This window comes from Nannobrachium achirus (genome assembly GCF_963921795.1).
Source record: "Nannobrachium achirus genome assembly, chromosome: 12".
NCBI lineage: Eukaryota > Metazoa > Chordata > Actinopteri > Myctophiformes > Myctophidae > Nannobrachium > Nannobrachium achirus.
The window spans coordinates 56125217-56144013 of record NC_137832.1 but is presented as its reverse complement, the minus strand read 5'-3'; the positions used below and the strand labels follow the sequence as shown (position 1 = coordinate 56144013).

General features: G+C 43.4%; 1 protein-coding gene across 4 annotated transcripts; it reads right to left on the bottom strand.

Annotated features, from left to right (window-relative positions):
• Nucleotides 1-448: 448 nt before the first annotated feature.
• LOC308296409 (scavenger receptor cysteine-rich type 1 protein M160-like) lies at nucleotides 449-18479 on the bottom strand. Of its 4 annotated transcripts, XM_080739688.1 has the most exons (15): nucleotides 18290-18477; nucleotides 16511-16804; nucleotides 15402-15707; nucleotides 14082-14381; nucleotides 13107-13412; nucleotides 12679-12888; nucleotides 12252-12575; nucleotides 5936-6238; nucleotides 4608-4913; nucleotides 3596-3874; nucleotides 3169-3474; nucleotides 2488-2781; nucleotides 2016-2321; nucleotides 1613-1930; nucleotides 449-1466 (listed from the first exon to the last, which is right to left on the bottom strand). In XM_080739688.1, the coding sequence occupies exons 1-15, from the start codon at nucleotides 18366-18368 to the stop codon at nucleotides 1453-1455; spliced, it is 3945 nt and encodes a 1314-aa protein (XP_080595814.1). In that variant the 5' UTR covers nucleotides 18369-18477; the 3' UTR covers nucleotides 449-1452. The 4 variants fall into 4 exon arrangements, with proteins under 4 accessions (XP_080595814.1, XP_080595815.1, XP_080595816.1 ...); XM_080739689.1 differs by lacking the exon at nucleotides 12679-12888 and having other exon boundaries at nucleotides 18290-18476; XM_080739690.1 differs by lacking the exon at nucleotides 16511-16804 and having other exon boundaries at nucleotides 18290-18476.
• Between the last annotated feature and the right edge of the window lie 318 nt (nucleotides 18480-18797).

Sequence of the window (18797 nt, the reverse complement as noted above, 5' to 3'; positions counted from 1 at the left end):
TAGACCAATGGTTCTCAACGTGGGGTCTGGGGACCCCCAGGGGGTCCTTGAGGGTGTTCCAGGGGGTCCTGAGCGAAATGATTGATAGCTGGGAAAGCAAATGGACCCGTACAGTTCTGTAAGTCCTCCGAGAGTGTACAAATGGACCTTAATGGGTCCATTTGGCTCTTTTTGCACACTCTGAGTTATGGGGGTCCGTGGCCTAATAACAAAACTGGGGGTCCCAAAAAGTTTGAGAACCACTGATTCAGACTGATGGCCTGCTGGCTATTAGCCTCGGAAACCCAGGCTTCATTAGGCGATCGGAAGAGGCTGGCTATAGACACTGTATTTTACTGTATTATCGAATAATTTGTTAAAGAAAAATGATAACGTTATTGCAATCAGTTCACTTTGGAACGTTGGATGTTTGTGTCTTTGACGCATCAGAGAAAACTCTAGAAACTCATTGTAGAACTGGTCAATTTATTATAAACAACCGGATCTCTGTGCTTTAGAGAAGCTTCATTCTGTAAAAGAGAGACACCTTGTGGGCAAATTAGTGCACTTCACAAAGGAGGTTTTCCAAACACTCTACTGTATTGCTGTGTACTGTACCACAACCTGTGTTCTTCTGTATACTTGTCAACATGCAACTATGGGATGTTATTTATCAAGTTTAATGTTATAATTTATAAGGCTGATCTAATAAAGCATCATGCCATTCAATAGCCTTTTTAATCTTCATCATCATTCAATATTCCCAGTGAATCAAAAGAAAGTAACACTCATGGCTCATATAGCATGGTGTCCATTGGTGGGGGGGGGGGGGGGGGGTAATGCATCTCCATTTGATATCCCCCTCTGTTCATATTTTATTTTATCAAAAATACTACAAACCTGCATCACGACATATTGTGGGCTTGTAGATTGCCTATTTTTCACCATTGTCATATGAATAACTATTATTATTATAAGGCCTAAGTGGTTAAGAAAATCCCGTCCACAAATGGAACCCTGGGTATAACTCAGTCATGCAAATGATTGATATAGTGCATAATCAAAATACTGTATAGTGATAAAATATTGTCAACTAAAGTGTATTTATTTTTTCGTACATGAATGCCCTACTTTGACATACTACAGTGTCACAAGAATAGCAGATCTATAAGCTCACAATATACTGTATACAATATACTGTGCTCACAACGTGTCCTGACTCCTGATGCAACACGTGAGACTAGATAGGAAGGGTTCTCTGTGGATCAAATACATGGATGTGATAAACAGTTGTAGTTCCCTTGATGTGCGTGGTGCTGCAGGAAAAAGGAAGCTGGCAGAGTGATTGGATCTGGTGAAGGTGGGAGGAGCCTCCTGGGTACTGTGGCTGGAGGGAGCTTGAAGCCTCCAACCCCTGCAGCTAGCTCCCTGCTGCTGGCCCTCAGAAGCCCCGTTTATGCAGGGGGAGACGTGTTAACGTGTGATGCCTGGTGTTCAAAAAGAGATTAGTCTAAAAGAATTTCAGCCCCCAAAATTAAGTCTGGAGTGAAGGCTAAAATTGTGCAAAACATTATATAGACAGACATACAGAGGCAGACTGATTGATAAAGATCACTGTCAATGTTTTTGTTACCTGAACAAATCAGCTCCAGTGTGTATGAGGAATTATCAGCCTTCTTCAGTCCACACTCCCTTAGCGCCGGCTCAGACCCACGGCAGGCCGGTGGGAACCACCATACAGGTACTTCATTTAACCACTTCCACTCACTCTTCTTAATGGAAACAGCAGAGCCACAGCCCAGCTGTCTACACACCACAGATGAGGACCTCAGGTCCAGTTCAGAATGCTCCCAGACCCAGCCATCCACTGGTCTCCACTCTTCCTGGTGTTTCATCTCCAGCTTACCAGCACAGTGACTGGTTCCTCCCACCAACCTGACATCAGCAGGCTCTGTACAGAGGTGAGTGAGCAAGCAGTGAAACGTAATATAAGGTTGTGATAAAATAATAATCCAAACCTAAAGTGTGTCTTTTACCTGAGCAGGTGAGTCCAATGGCATTGTCAGCTGAGCTGGTGTTTCTAGTTGAGTTTGAGGTTCCACAGTCTCGGAGAACAGACTCGCTGCCTTTACACTGGAATTGTTTGGTCGAGATCGGTGCAGTCGTGTCTCCATAGAGTGCCCCCTGGAGGGCTGAGGGAGCCCCACAGCCAAGCTCCCTACACACCACCTCTGCATCCTGCTGGTTAAAGTCACCTTCACACACCGAGTCCCACGACTGACTAGACTTTACCTCCACTCTGCCTGAACACAAACTAGTCCCATTCACCAACCTCGCAGACTCTGGAGAGAGAGAGAGAGAGAGAGAAAGAGTTCAAGTTTCTAAGTTACTGTAAGAAGATAAATAACACTATATATTTTATACAGAGACTGATTGCAGATAATATATACAAACTAGAGCAGACTAGACATGAATCATGCAGACAGCAGAACAGATTGACATTGTTACCTGAACAGATCACCTTCAGTCTATGTCTGGTAGAACTAGACATTTTTGTACCACACTCGCTCAGTACAGACTCTGATCCGTCACAGGAAGATGTCATTATAAACCCAGGTGTAAGGGTAGACCGAATCAATTCACTTGAAAGAGAGGAGCCACAGCCCAGCTGTTTACACACTAGGAATGATGACTTGAGGTTCCATTCATAACCAACCACTGGTCTCCAGTCTTGCTCATGGTTCATCTCAAGTATACCAGAACAGTGACTGGTTCCTCCCACCAACCTGAGATCATCAGGCTCTGTACGGAAATAAGAGTAAGCAGTACTAAATATATACGTATATATATTGGTACATTTAAATCGTGCAGCGTTTTGAAAATCTCAAAGCTCTTTGTGGCCCACAGGTTTGGAATTGTTGATATATTGTTTATCCAAAGCACTTTACAATGTGCATTACATTCACACAGTCACAGTGGAGGATACCATGCCAGGCCACCAACCTGCTCATCAGGTGCAGTTCAGTGTATTTTATTGCACAAGGACATTTTGACACCAACATAGGAGGAGTGTAGGATCGAACCTGTAACCTTCCGATTCCCAAGTGGTCTGAGCCACTGCCGCCCCGTAATGTAATGTAATATTACATCCATTATAAAATAATAATTCAAACCAAAAGTGTCTTTTACCTGAGCAGCTGAGTCCAACCGTCTTGGCAGGCGAGCAGGTGTTTCTAGTCGAGTTTGAGGTTTCACAGTCCAGGAGAACAGACTCTGTGCCTTTACACTGGAACTCTTTAGTCGACATCGGAGCTTTCCCTTCCCCATACAGCGCCCCCTTGAGTTCTGAAGGAGCCCCACAGCCAAGCTCCCTGCAGACCACCTCTGCATCCTGATGGTCAAAATCACCTTCACACACAGAGACCCACGACTGTCTAGACTTCACCTCCACCCTGCCTGAACACAAACTAGTCCCATTCACCAACCTCACAGACTCTGAAGAGGGGGGGGGGGGGCAGCAGAGAGGGAGAGAGTTTATAAGTGCAGGAAAGGAAATGCATCATCGTTGAAGAAGTGCAGGAAAGGTAATGCATCATCGTTGAAGTAATTGTGTTACCTGAACAGACCAACTCCACTTTGTCTCCACTGGACCTAATTATTCCGCACTCCCTAGCTTCCGATCCTTTACAGGAGGATCTGATCCACCATACAGGTCGTTTTGTAGGACCATGCGTCCTTTTGGATGAGATAACAGAGCCACAGTTCAGGTGTCTGCACGCTACAGATGACGATTCCCAGCTGTAATCATTCACCGGTCTCCACTCTCCCTGGTGTTTGATCTCCAGTGTACCAGTACAGTGGCTGGGTCCTCCCACCAACCTGACATCATCGGGCTCTGTACAGAGACAATAGAATAAGCCAATGGCCGTAGCCCCTTTTCCACAGGCCCGACACCACACCACTCCACACCACACCGCCCACTTGTGACAGGTTTTCCACTACAAGGAACTGGGTAGAGTGGTGTGAAGGTGGTACTAAACGTGGTACTAAAAAGTATCCACTCTAGAGTAGGTCTGAGCTAGGCCAAACGGGGCCAAACACTTCATAATGACTGATCACTCACTGACTTTTCATTTAGACCACCAGGATATAGTTGTAATACATGATAATAGGTTCTATTGAGTTGTGACCACTATTATAATCTATTATAGTGAATTATAATTATCATAGTAATACATTAATACTTTAAAGTGTATTATAATCACAGTTATAATCCATTATAGTGTATTATAATTTAGGATCGTTGTAATACGAATTTATATTGTATTATAATCACAGTTAAAAGGGTCAATTTGTTTCTTACCGATAGGGGTACTTTTGTGTAATGGAAAATGTAGATATTTTTATGTGGTGCGTTGTGGTGTGGTGTGGTGTAGTGTGGTGTGGTGTGGTGCTAAAGCTGCAGTCGAAAAGGGGCTTTTGGGGTCTGAGGAACCCGCTGGGGGGTCACCAGTAAAATGTGTTAACCCTATATACATTGGCTATTTGAAAATAGCAGATCTACAAGAAGAAGGTTTAAGAACCACAATAATAAACATAATAATCTAAACCTAAAGTGTGTCTTTTACCTGAGCAGGTGAGTCCAACAGTCTTGTCAGCTGAACAGGTGTTTCTAGTTGAGTCTGAGGTTCTACAGTCCTGGAGAGCAGACTCACTGCCTTTACACTGGAACTCTTTGGTCGACACTGGTGCTGTCGTTTCTCCATAGAGCGCCACCTGGAGGGCTGAGTGAGCCCCACAGCCAAGCTCCCTACACACCACCTCTGCATCCTGCTGACCAAAATCACCTTCACACACCGAGTCCCATGACTGACTAGACTTCACCTCCACTCTGCCTGAACACAAATTAGTCCCATTCACCAACCTCACAGACTCTGGAGAGAGAGAGAGAGAGAGAGAGAGAGAGAGAGAGGCGCAGCTACAGTACTGAAGGGAAATAACACACCAAATACCAGTAAGACTCCCTAATAGGGAGATAAGCGACCGTCAGGTCGCAGCGTGATTTTAGGGCAAAATGTGTAGGAGCAGTGTCCAAAAATGTGTTTGAAGAAATAGGCCTGGTGGTGGCGCTATATGGGACAGATCCATATTGATGAGATGAGTGTAGACATACTGTGTACGGAGTTGCGTGATTTTAGGGCAAAATCTGTAGGAGCAGTGTCCAAAAATGTGTTTTAAAAAAGCAACCTGAAGGTGGCGCTATATGGGACAGATCCATGTTGATGACATGAGTGTAGACATACTGTGTACCGATTTGCGTGATTTTAGGGCAAAATGTGTAGGAGCTGTATCCAAAAATGTGTTTGAAAAAATTGGCCTGATGGTGGCGCTATATGAGTCAGATCCATGTTGATGACATGACTGTAGACATACTGTGTACCGATTTGCGCGATTATTGTGCAAAATCTGTAGGAGCAGTGTCCAAAAATGTGTTTTAAAAAATCGGCCTAAAGGTGGCGCTATATGGGACAGATCCATGTTGATGACATGAGTGTAGACATGCTGTGTACCGATTTGTGTGATTTTAGGGCAAAGATTGTAGGAGCATTATTATATTTACACACAGCTCTGGCTGCGCGTGGCCTTCCGATTACATAAACTTAAACTAAAACAAAAACAGTGTGATGTGTTGCGAGCTTGTAGGTCTGCTATTTTTTCTACTGTATTTCTTTGTATTTTCTTGACAATAATAACATGGTCAAAATAGACAGGTAGCACTTTACAATAATAGAAAGTTGTTAAACTAGCACAATAATCTCACGTATTGAATTTCAATGAATGAATCAATCAATCAATCAATGATTTATTTATTAATCTATCTGTATATTTCTCCCTGGCAGCCCCCACTTTGAAACACCATTGATACATGAGAATAAAATGTCATAGTTTGTGTTACCTGAACAGTTCACATGCACACTGTTTTGGGAATCATTGTCTATTGCGTATGCACACTTGCTCAGTGAAGACTCAGGGCCGTCACAGGAAGATCTAAATAACCAATTATGCTCATCTTTGGAACCATGGATCCATTCTATTGAAGCAACGGAGCCACAGCCCAGCTGTCTGCACACCACAGAAGCACTCTTTCTGCTCCAGCGACCATCCACTGCCACCACTGGTCTCCGCACTCCCTTGTGTTTCAGCTCCAGTCTACCAGCACACATACTGGTTCCTCCCACCAACCTGACTTCATCAGGCTCTGTACAGAGAGAGGGGTAGAAAGGGACGGGGCACTTTGTGATGTATTCATTTCTTTGTTTATTCCTTGTTTTGGTGTGTTTGTTCATTATCAAAACACAGCATGTATACAGCAATTCACATATTCAAGACAAGCAATAGTTTTAAACTAACAGAGAGAGGCTCATTTACATGGGAATGAGCAGAACAGAAAATGTCAAAGTGCCAGTGCGTTGTCACTTTTTATACTACATTTACACAGAGACGCATCAGTGATTGAAAACACCTTAAGTGCAAGCCATGTGGCTAGCTGGCGGTGACACAGTGCCAGACAGACCAGTGACTCACTTCCACAGCAGTTTGTTTCGTTTCACCAATGCAGCGTGGCTCCGCGGCTCTGCACCGTGAGCCGACATAAGCCATGACATCACAAGTTTTGTGGATTCCCCTGTTTTGCCCTTTACATGGAGATGCGAGGTGGAGCGTCTTCAGAGATTTCTACCCTAAAACGAGGTTTCATCAAGATTAGTATTCGCTGTTGTCGGGCAGAAACCTCCTTTCTCCTTATTCTAACTTTGTGTTTCTTCGTAAATGAACGCCCTACTTGATCAGTCCTGCACCTGTCCAACCCGTGCCCGCCCCACCCATCAATAATCAGATCCGCAACCCGACCCACAACCCATGATTATAAAAACATCCAAACCAGACCCGCACCGCCCGGCAAAAACTGGAACCGTTTCCCGCCCACTACCCGTGATTACATGCAGTAAAAGTAAATAGCCTACAGTCACTTTATACTTTTTAACACAAGATATCAGCAGCCTTCAACAATAGTCTCAGCGGTAGTACATTCAGTGGTACATATTTTGGGGACTGCACATAAGTTCGACATTTCATAAGTCGGAACAATGACATGGCACCAAAGTTTTTTAGTCTCCTACCGCCCGTCCCTGTGGACGTATAAAAGTATATTTTCCACCCATTTCCGCCCGTCAAACGCAGGTCCCCGTCTGATATCCGCGGATACCCGGCCCGTTGCAGGACTCTGCTAAAGCGTCACACCAAAGCATCAAAAGTAGCACATCGACAAGCTCGAAACGTGACGCAAAACACGATTTGAGCTTGTCGATCTGCTGCTTTTGCTGCATTTGAATTTGAATTCTGAAAAGTACGTTTTCCATCCGACAGAGACTTTTTTTTTAAATGGTTAAAGGCATTTAAAAAACTGTGAAAATAGCCAACAATGTGAACCCTGCTGCTCTACAAGATGTCTGGCCTCTGTCCCAGTCCAGCTGGCAGGGACGTGCCCACATAGACACTAGGGGAGCACCTGCCTTTTTCCCTTACTGGATCAATGTGCCCTTTTTATGAAGTTCGTTTTTTGTACAGTGTTTGTTTGTTTTGTACAGTGTTCAGTATGTGGCCCACGGTGACATCAGACAATTCTGGATTAAAAGCTTCTAATATATATTTATGCCCCAAAATGCTCTGGATTCTTGCCACACACGTAGGCTATCTGTGATCAAAGCAACATGTATCTATTCTGCATCTAGCCTGAGGCAAGACCCAAATGAACTAATATAAAATCTTTGTTTCTGAGGGTCCCTGGAACAAAATATTTTGAGATCTGCAGCCAAATACATATCATTTTGGGGGTCCTTGACATAACAAAGTTTGAGAACCACTGATTGAGTTGTGCAGGAGCGCCTCAGTGCGGCTGCAGAGTTCATGTATAACCTCTCTTCTAGAGTAGAGAGACACTAGAAACTCTGCTGGAGAGACAAAACAAACTGCTGAATGAAATGAATTTTAACTTTTGGAAGAAAAAAAAAGACTCATGTCCACTCAAGTGACTATGGCATTATTTCTGCAAGTGGTAAATACACACACAACTGTGCTGAGTCTTTCTTAGATACATGCTGCTTGCTTGCTTGCATTCATTTCATCTCATGTTGTGAAGAAAGTCTCAGCACAGCTGTGTGTGTATTTACCACTTGCAGAAGTAATGCAATATAGTCTTCTTTTTTTTTCTTCCAAAAGTTAAAATTCATATTTCATTTCATTCATCAGTTTGTTTTGTCTCTGGATACCAAGAACAAATAATGTTTTTTGATAATTAACTTTGATCTCATAAATGATTAATCGATTATTCAATTAATTGATTCATGCATATCAATAGATATGTCAGAGCAGGATGTGTATGCATATCAATAAGCCATTGTCTGAACATGTCAACGTAGGTGTAAGCACCGTCCATGTGACATCATTCAAATCGCGTCCCCCCCAAACATTGAATCACCAATGCAACACTGTCCATCCCTAACTACTAGGCAGTTGATGGTTCCACGTGCTGCACAAGGTGCCCTTTTTTTCACTTGAGCACCCCCTCCTCAAAATGTCAGATCAACACAAGAGGTTCAGCCTGGTCATCTACTCACCAGCTTGCAGACCTATTTCCAGGGGTGGAAAAAAAGTATTCACATTCTTTACTTAAAGGAGTAGTTCACCCCAAAATTTTGATTTTGATATTGATTACTCGTGCCATCAGTGGCGGTTTTGACCTATATTGCGCCCTGGGCCAGGTAGTATAGCGCCGCCCTGAAAAATCGGATATTCGCGGGCAAATTATGCATTTTTTTAAGTTAAAAGCGGTTCGGTTCTACACGGCGGCAGAACCATTTTGGGCTTAATATAATAGGGTTTATGATCTGACTGTCTTACCTTTGTTCTGGTCAGGAAAAATGGTTGTTTCACAGTCACGCACAGTGAGACAAGAGTTCCTATATCCTGGCTGATATAGAGCCTGAGGTCTATGTTTTCAAGAACAAAATAATCCTCTCCATGTGATGTTTCAGGGCAAGCAACTATATTATAATATCTAGTCATGTCCACAGATGTGAGGAACTCCATGCTGTTGTTGTTTTCAATATTTCAATACTGGCGCGTGGATATAACATCACAAGGAGGGGAGGGGAGGGGGGGGGGGGGCGGAGTGTATTGCTTGGAGCTGCCAGCCTCTATCATACCACCAGGTGGTGTTGTTGTATTCGGTCTGATTTAAACAGACAAGGGAGTGGACGGTTGAGCTTATGTTTTTGCACGGCGTTCACTCTACTTTTTTTTTTCTTTTTCTTCTTCATGCGCCCCCGCAAAGTGCCGCCCTGTGCAATCGCCCCGCTAGCACACCCTTGGGGCCGCCACTGCGTGCCATGGAGACTTGAGTTCAATAATATTGTTTTTTTCTTTTTTTCTTTTTTTTTTTGCATTCCTAAGACAATAATTTGATTACAATGAATGTACCCCCGTTGCTTCCGGATGGGGACTCAAGTGCATTTAGGTCCCCATACAGAATCAATGGGGGTAAATTTGCTATAGTCAATTTTTTGTCTTAGGAATGCGAGAAAAAAAAGTGATTAATCAATAGGAAAAAAAAGTTATTTTGGGGGTGAACTACTTAAATAAAAGTATCAATACCGCAATGTAGAAATACAGTGTCTTGATGACATAATGCCAGATTTACATTTGGGGTTGTGCTCTGAACATAGCAGATCTACCGTACAAGCTCTGAGAATAGCTCACAACGTGTCGCTGCACGATGCAAAAGTCGATGAAAAAGTACAATTTAGAACCTTTGAGGTATTCCACACAGAAATTTGAAAGATCCCACAATAATATTACAATCTAGCCTAGTTCCAGACCCTGAATCGCTAGCCACACCCCTTTAAATTTTTTGTTTTGGCGATTCAGGGGTCTAGAAGTGCTCTCATTGAAGAGTCCTCCCTCGGTTGAAAATCCGTACGGCGAATCAGCGTCGTGAATCGGTGTCTTGTGATCAGCGTGGGTGGGGGTTTCCCAGAACTCATGTGTGTTTCCAAGTACACCAGCGCTGCCACCGTACCGTACGTACCGCGCATCGCGTCGTGATAAAATGTGGTAAATTGCGGTAAAATGCGATCGTATCGATCTCGCTATTAAACACCAGTAGCAGGCATGTTATGTTGTGTTTGATTACTAGTTCGTAGTGCTCCTATTCTGACTGTTTCTTTGGTTAGCAAGTAGCACTAGCAAGCAACAGGCTAGCCACTAGCCAGCCACACTATGTGACATTGGTTCAACGACCAACACATGACATAGTCTATGTCATGTGTTGGTCGGTGAACCAATCGCTGAAGACTGCCTCTTTTTGGCAACGCCCATCCCTGCAATCGCCTTGGGGGAAACCACTTTCAGACTGAATAATGAAGTGAAACGAAATGTCAATTCAGGCTGAGTGTCAGGCTAATTACAATCCCCAGTGGGTCCAAATTTGATCATAATGGTTAAAAACAATTAAACAAAAAGTTTGTCAAGTTTGTTTTCAAAAACTGTGGAATAGCACATGGTTGGATTGAGGGTCCCCCAGTGGCAAACTTAACACTTTTAGTTTTCAGCAGAAACAATATGTTGTCAAATCTTACCCTCGGCTGCGCCTTGTGCCACAACCCTGAAACAGTGGGTAAATCAGACAACAATCCACTCCGGCTTACTTACCCAGCTGCAATGGTGTAAAGTAACTACGTGCATTTACTCAAGGACTGCTCTTTGGTATTTTCACTTTACTGTAATATTTAACGTTTTCAATATTGTTACTTCTACTCCACTGCGTCTGCAGTGCAGTGGCAAATATTTTGGTACTTTTACTCCACTACAATTATTTGAAAACTTGAGCTACTATTCCTTTGTAGATTTTGATTATTATTACAAAACATACCACTTCAACCATATGCATGCTTGGGCATACACACAGTTTGGGTATCGCGGGTCTATACTGTAGGTGTGGGTGGGGAGATAACTGTAACTGTGGGTGGGGAGAAATGTAAGATCTGAATTAGTAATTCGTATAAAAACACGTCATTCACTCATTGGGCTAACTTCTACCCTGTGGTCTAAATAATAGTGAAATTAAACTGCTCCTCATTTTGCTAGGGACGACCCCCTTTTACCCTCTCTAGGACCCCTGTTGGTCCCCGGACCCCACTTTGAGAACCACTGCCCTAGAGTGAACCCCATAATTAAAACCACATACTTAACCCTCTATACTTACTTAGTCAACTGGATATGAATTTGCAACGCTTTGTGGGCTTGTAAATTGGCCCCGGACTGGGGATGCTGAGGTTCAAGTGGTTAAGAACTATCTTAACCTCTTAACTCATTCCCTGCCAGGCCCGATAGTCCCGAGATTATTCCAATGTCTTTCCCCGCCAGGCCCGATAGTCCCGAGAATTAAAAAAAAAAATTTTGACCCCAAAAAATGGAGTAGGCATGATAGCAATCGCGAAATTTCATGTTTAACCCCCATAGCAACCCCATCTTTCAAGCATGGCAGCCATTTTGGCAGCCATCTTTGTTAAACATAGTGGCTGTTATCTCAGGAATGCCTGAACGGATTTCCATTCGGATTTTTTTGTTTGAAAGCTGTGAGCAAGGTGGACACACGTGGTGCATTATCTAGGCATGGGTGTGCATGATCCGTGCACACCCAATTACATGGAAGTCTATGGAGACGAATGGCAGGTGGGAGTACGGAGGTATGTTAAAATGGCGGTCAATGTGTTAAAGGAGTAGTTCACCCCCAAAATGACTTTTTTTCTATTGATTAGTCACACCATGGAGACTATAGTTCAATAATATTTTTAGTTTTTTGTCGCATTCCTAAGACAAAAAATGTGATAACAATAAATGTACCCCCATTCGTTCCGGATGGGGACCCGTTTCGAAACGGGTCCCCATCTGGAATCAATGGGGGTAAATTTACTCGAATCAAATTTGTGTCTTAGGAATGTGACAAAAAACAAAAAATATTATTGAACTCTCCATGGCATGAGTAATCAATAGAAAAAAAGTCATTTTGGGGGTGAACTACTCCTTTAAGATCTAATAAGCTTGTGGTACCGATTCCCAAGTGGTCAGCCTACAGAGCCACTGCTGCCCCGCAATGTAATATTACTTGCATTATAAAATAATAATCCAACCCAAATGTGTAGTTTGTCTTTTACCTGAGCAGGTGAGTCCAACCGTCTTGGCAGACGAGCAGGTGTTTCTAGTCGAGTTTGAGGTTTCACAGTCCAGGAGAACAGACTCTGTGCCTTTACACTGGAACTCTTTAGTCGACATCGGAGCTTTCCCTTCTCCATAGAGCGCCCCCTTGAGTTCTGAAGGAGCCCCACAGCCCAGCTCCCTGCAGACCACCTCTGCATCCTGATGGTCAAAGTCACCTTCACACACCGAGACCCACGACTGACTGGACTTCACCTCCACCCTGCCAGAACACAAGCTCCCATAACTCCCACTCACCAACTGTTGCACCAACCTCACAGACTCTGGAGGGGGTGGGGGGACGCAGAGAGGGAGAGAGTTTATAAGGAAATGCATCATAATCATCATCACCACCATAACCATCGTTGAAGTAATTGTTTGTGTTACCTGAGCAGACCACCTGTACATGTTCTTGACCATATGTCCGTTTGGTGGAGATAACAGAGCCACAGTTAAGCTCTCTACACAATCTAGAGGACGTTGCCCAGCTGTACTCATTCATCGGTCTCCACTTTCCCATAACGTTTCCCCGTATATTCAGCTCCAGTCTACCAGAACAGCTGCTGGTTCCTCTCACCCACCTGGCATGATCGCGCTCTGTGCAGAGACAATAGAATAAGACTATAGTTCTCAACGTGGGGTCCGGGGACCCCCAGGGGTCTTTCGGGGGTTCCAGGGGGTCTCCAGTAAAATCTGTTAACCCCATACATTGACTATTTGGAAATAGCCTATATACAAGCAGACAACATTTTAGAACCACAGTTCAAAACATTCCCTGTAAGCAGTAAAACATAAAACCAAGTGTGTTCTTTTACCTGAACAGGTGAGTCCAACAGTCTGGTCAGCTGAGCAGGTGTTTCTAGTTGATTCTGAGATTCCACAGTCCTGGAGAACAGATTCGCTGCCTTTACACTGGAACTCTTTGGTCGACACTGGCGCTGTCGTTTCTCCATAGAGCGCTACCTGGAGGGCTGAGGGAGCCCCACAGTCAAGCTCCCTACACACCACCTCTGCATCCAGCTGACCAAAGTTACCTTCACACACCGAGTCCCACGACTGACCAGACTTCACCTCCACTCTGCCTGAACAGAAACTAGTCCCATTCACCAACCTCACAGACTCTGGAGAGAGACAGAGACAGAAAGACAGCGAGAGAAAGGCACAGTAAAGAAAGGCAAGTAAATAAACATTTTTGACATTTAGTATCAAATCGGAAAATGTTTGACAATAACATCATGGCCAAAATAGGCACACAATGTAGAAAGGGATTCAACTGCCATAATCTCACGTATTGAATTTTATTTATTTAAATAAATAAATAAGAATAAGTGTACATTAGTGGACGACTTCGCCCATTTTAACCTATCTTCATATAGTATAATTGGTCCTCATTATGCTTGTGATAAAATGATAAAAATAAAAATAAATCCTACCTGGTCTGTAGACAGTTCAGAATTTACGACTACCAGTGACATTATCATTAGGCAGGTTTTTCTTTTCAAACAAGATTTTATATTTTTTTCTTATTTTTTATTAACTCTAGAACAATGGCTTCGCATTATAGCATGCCAACTTTCCCGGGAATGGAAAGCCTGCAGTCTCTATTAGCTTTGGATTCCCCATCGATGATGCCATTGATAGGGAGGTTCCTAAAATGTCCGCAGCCCTCCTCTGAGACACAGACCGAGTAGACTAAAATAGTGCCATATTATAGTGAGCATTAGTGAGGTCCAATTACCGGTATATGAAGATGGGATGAAAATGGGCGAAAATTACATTTTCTGTGTTACCTGAACAGTTCATCTGCACACTCAATCGGGAATGATGTGGTCGTAGTTGTGCACAGCCGCTCAGTGAAGACTCAGATCCGTCACAGGAAGAGTCAATCCACCAGTTATCCTCATATTCAGAACCACTGGTCCATTCTACTGAAACAACGGAGCCACAGCCCAGCTGTCTGCACACCACAGAGTGGGGCTCTTTGTACAGGTGACCAGCCACCGGTCTCCACTCTCCCTCGTGTTTCACGTCCATTCTACCGGCACACTTACTGGTTCCTCCCACCAACCTGAATTCATCAGGCTCTGTACCTGTAGAGGGCAGTGGTGTAAAGTAACTTCTGTAAAAGTACTTAAGTACAGTACCTAAGTACATGTACTTAGGTACTGTACTTAAGTACAATTTTGAAGTATTTGTACTTTACTTGAATATTTCCAATTTTCTGTACTTTTATTGAAGATTACTGAAAGCCCACATTTTGAGCGGTGCTCCTGGAAGGAGCTAAACACCAACATCTGGCTTTGTCCAAAGTTTGTTGGACGCCCAGGTTCACATTGACCAATATTTGCGGATGCTTAATGAAATCAACTGCAAGTGTGTTTGCCTATTTATTGTCTGGAGAGCCAAATTGTCATGTGAAGCTTGCTTGACCAATCCTCAAGCTAGCACCACTCTTGAACTAAAAACATAAAATACTTTGGCCTTTCTTCAACCAGGGGAGGCGCTAATGCTGCCTTTCTGTCTGAAACTTCCTGCAAGACTTAAAAACATGACACTGGCTGACAAAACAAGCGATTTAAGCGGTTGTTTCACCCCAACGTTCATTTTGTATCTGCCAGTGTTCGGAAAATCTAGGAGCGTGGAACCACCTTTACTTTTTGAATAAGATGTGGCGCAAAGGGTGATCTACACCGCTGTGGACGAATTCTACTGCAGCCGGCATAGAGGACCGTAGGACCCCATCTCAGTTCTACAGTGGAGGGTGAGGTTCTAAATGGGGCTATTCATCGGTCTCCACTTTCCCATAACGTTTCCCTGTATATTCAGCTCCAGTCTACCAGAACAGCTGCTGGTTCCTCTCACCCACCTGGCATGATCGCGCTCTGTGCAGAGACAATAGCATAAGACTATAGTTCTCAAAGTGGGGTCCGGGGACCCCCAGGGGTCTTTCGGGGGTTCCAGGGGGTCTCCAGTAAAATCTGTTAACCCCATACATTGGGACCCACATTTGGAAATATCCTATATACAAGCAGAACATTTGAGAACCACAGTTCAAAACATTCCCTGTGAGCATTAAAACATAATATTCCAAACCAAGTGTGTTCCTTTACCTGAACAGGTGAGTCCAACAGTCTGGTCAGCTGAGCAGGTGTTTCTAGTTGATTCTGAGATTCCACAGTCCTGGAGAACAGATTCGCTGCCTTTACACTGGAACTCTTTGGTCGACACTGGCGCTGTCGTTTCTCCATAGAGCACTACCTGGAGGGCTGAGGGAGCCCCACAGTCAAGCTCCCTACACACCACCTCTGCGTCCAGCTGACCAAAGTTACCTTCACACACCGAGTCCCACGACTGACCAGACTTCACCTCCACTCTGCCTGAACAGAAACTAGTCCCATTCACCAACCTCACAAACTCTGGAGAGAGACAGAGACAGAAAGACAGCGAGAGAAAGGCACAGTAAAGAAAGGCAAGTAAATAGCCTACTACTGTATGAAAATAAATAACACACACAATACACATATTTAAAAAAGCAGAGTGATCCTATTTTTGCTATACTTTATTTTGTCTTTTGGGAACATTTTTGACATTTATTTAGTATCAAATCGGAAAAATGTTTGACAATAACATCATGGCCAAAATAGGCACACAATGTAGAAAGGGATTCAACTGCCATAATCTCACGTATTGAATTTTATTTATTTAAATAAATAAATAAGAATCCTTCTCCCTAGCTCCCACTTTGAAAACAACTGGTGTACATTAGTGGACGACTTCACCCATTTTAACCTATCTTCATATAGTATAATTGGTCCTCATTATGCTTGTGATAAAATGATAAAAAATACAAAATAAATCCTACCTGGTCTGTAGACAGTTCAGAATTTATGACTACCAGTGACATTATCATTAGGCAGGTTTTTCTTTTCAAACAAGATTTTATATTTTTTTCTTATTTTTTATTAACTCTAGAACAATGGCTTCGCATTATAGCATGCCAACTTTCCCGGGAATGGAAAGCCTGCAGTCTCTATTAGCTTTGGATTCCCCATCGATGATGTCATTGGTAGGGAGGTTCCTAAAATGTCCGCAGCCCTCCTCTGAGACACAGACCGAGTAGACTAAAATAGTGCCATATTATAGTGAGCATTAGTGAGGTCCAATTACCGGTATATGAAGATGGGATGAAAATGGGCGAAAATTACATTTTCTGTGTTACCTGAACAGTTCATTTGCACACTCAATCGGGAATGATGTGGTCGTAGTTGTGCACAGCCGCTCAGTGAAGACTCAGAGCCGTCACAGGAAGATTTAACCCACCAGTTATCCTCAAATTCAGAACCACTGGTCCATTGTACTGAAACAACGGAGCCACAGCCCAGCTGTCTGCACACCACAGAGTGGGGCTCTTTGTACAGGTGACCAGCCGACGGTCTCCACTCTCCCTCGTGTTTCACGTCCAGTCTACCGGCACACTTACTGGTTCCTCCCACCAACCTGACTTCATCAGGCTCTGTACAGAGAGGGCAGTGGTGTAAAGTAACTTGTGTAAAAGTACTTAACAGTTCTGCTGCCGTTGACAATCTTCACCGTCATTGAAAGGGTTAAAATCATGGTGCCGTTGACGGTGAGGACTGTCAATCTTACTGTATTTACAGTAAAGGTATAATTACTTACAGTACGTCGCTCCGGTCCCGCCCGCATCGGTAATGTCCGCGATTTGTTTACAACGCACGTCGGGCGTGCACGCGAAGTGAACATCCTCCATAGTAAATCCATTGAGAGGCCATTTTTATACAAAGGGTGGTCTGCATACTGTACACAATGCACTCGGCTGGGCGCAGCCATGTTTCTCTTCTGGACCCACACTGTCATGTGACTAGATGACGTAATCGTTGCCGTCAAGTGATAATTCAAAAAAACTAAAACAACCCCCTTCCGGCCCTTCAAAATAATAGCGGCGGCCTACGGAGAAAGCGGCGCGGCACCAAGGCACCAAGCATCCCTTCAAAATTGTACTTAAGTACAGTACCTAAGTACATGTACTTAGGTACTGTACTTAAGTACAATTTTGAGGTATTTACTTGAATATTTCCAATTTTCTGTACTTTTACTTCTACTCCACTACATCTCGGATACAAATATCGTACTTTAGTTACTAGTTACTTTTCAGATATAAATTATAATATTATAAAACATACATTAACCACTTTAGCCCTATTTCATACCTAGGCTATTTGAAAACAGCCGATCTACAAGCTCACAATGCGTTGCAATGCGACGCGTTGTGAGCTTATAGATCTGCTATTTAGATCTATTGTAGATCTGCCATGTTCCCTTTTCTTCATCCCTTTTTGGCTGTGGCTCTTAGGTTGTCCTTGGAACAATGTGAACCCTGCAGATCTACAAGAGGTCTGGCCTCTGTCCCAGTACAGAGTCCAGAAACAGGTGGTCTGGATTGGTTAGATCAACACAAGAGGTTCAGCCTGGTCATCTACTCACCAGCTGCAATGGTTTCTTGTTTTGTTTTAGTTTGTTTATTCCACACAGTCATTTGAAAAATCCCGCCATAATATTACAATCCCCAGTGGGTCCAAATTTTACCATAAGGACTGGTTTAAAAAAAAAAAGATAATTTGTATTTTTTAGTCAAGTTTGTTTTCCAAAACGGTGAAAAAGTCAAAAAGACCATATCACATGTGGTCCAGTGGTTCTCAAAGTTTTATTGAAGGTTACTGAAAGCCCAAATTTGGCTTTGTCCAAAGTGTGTTGTACGCCCAGGGTCATATTGACCAATATTTGCGGATGCTTAATGAAACCAAGTCATATAAATAGCACCGCTAACTTTGTGATTTATTTATTTGTTTATTATTATTTAGGAGAAAAAATGTTTTCTTATGTGGGTCCGTGGCCAAATACATACCAATTGTGTGGGCCCATGACATGAAAAGAAATACTTATTGCTCTAATGTGCTGTGTAAATGAAGAATGCACTTACCTTCAGCTCGCACTGAGTTCAGAGTATGCGTCCATAGGAAGAGAAAGCTTAGCGTTATTACATGCATTTTGCTCTTCATTGAACTGCAGTGCAATGTTACTGCACTGCGGTTTAAACTCAACGATTTATACAAGTGTGTTTAGTCCCCTCCTCGACCACGGGAACATGTACGTATTGGCAAATTATGTTTGGCAAGGACAATGGTTGCTCAATGATTTATACAAGTGGGTTATGGTCCCCTCCTCGACCAAGGGAACGTGATGTGTTTGCAAACTATATTTGGATTGGCTGAGGGATAAAGTCCTGTGGTGCAGCGCTACACCTACCATCAGCTAGCTCCCAGTGCTTACAACAACATACTATCAGCTCCCAGCTCTTACTCTCACACTTATCAATCAGCTCCCAGTATACCTACAGCAACACCTACCATCAGCTCACAGTCCTTACACTTACACAGACCATTGGCACCCACTACAGCAACACCTACCAGTTCTTACTACAACACCTA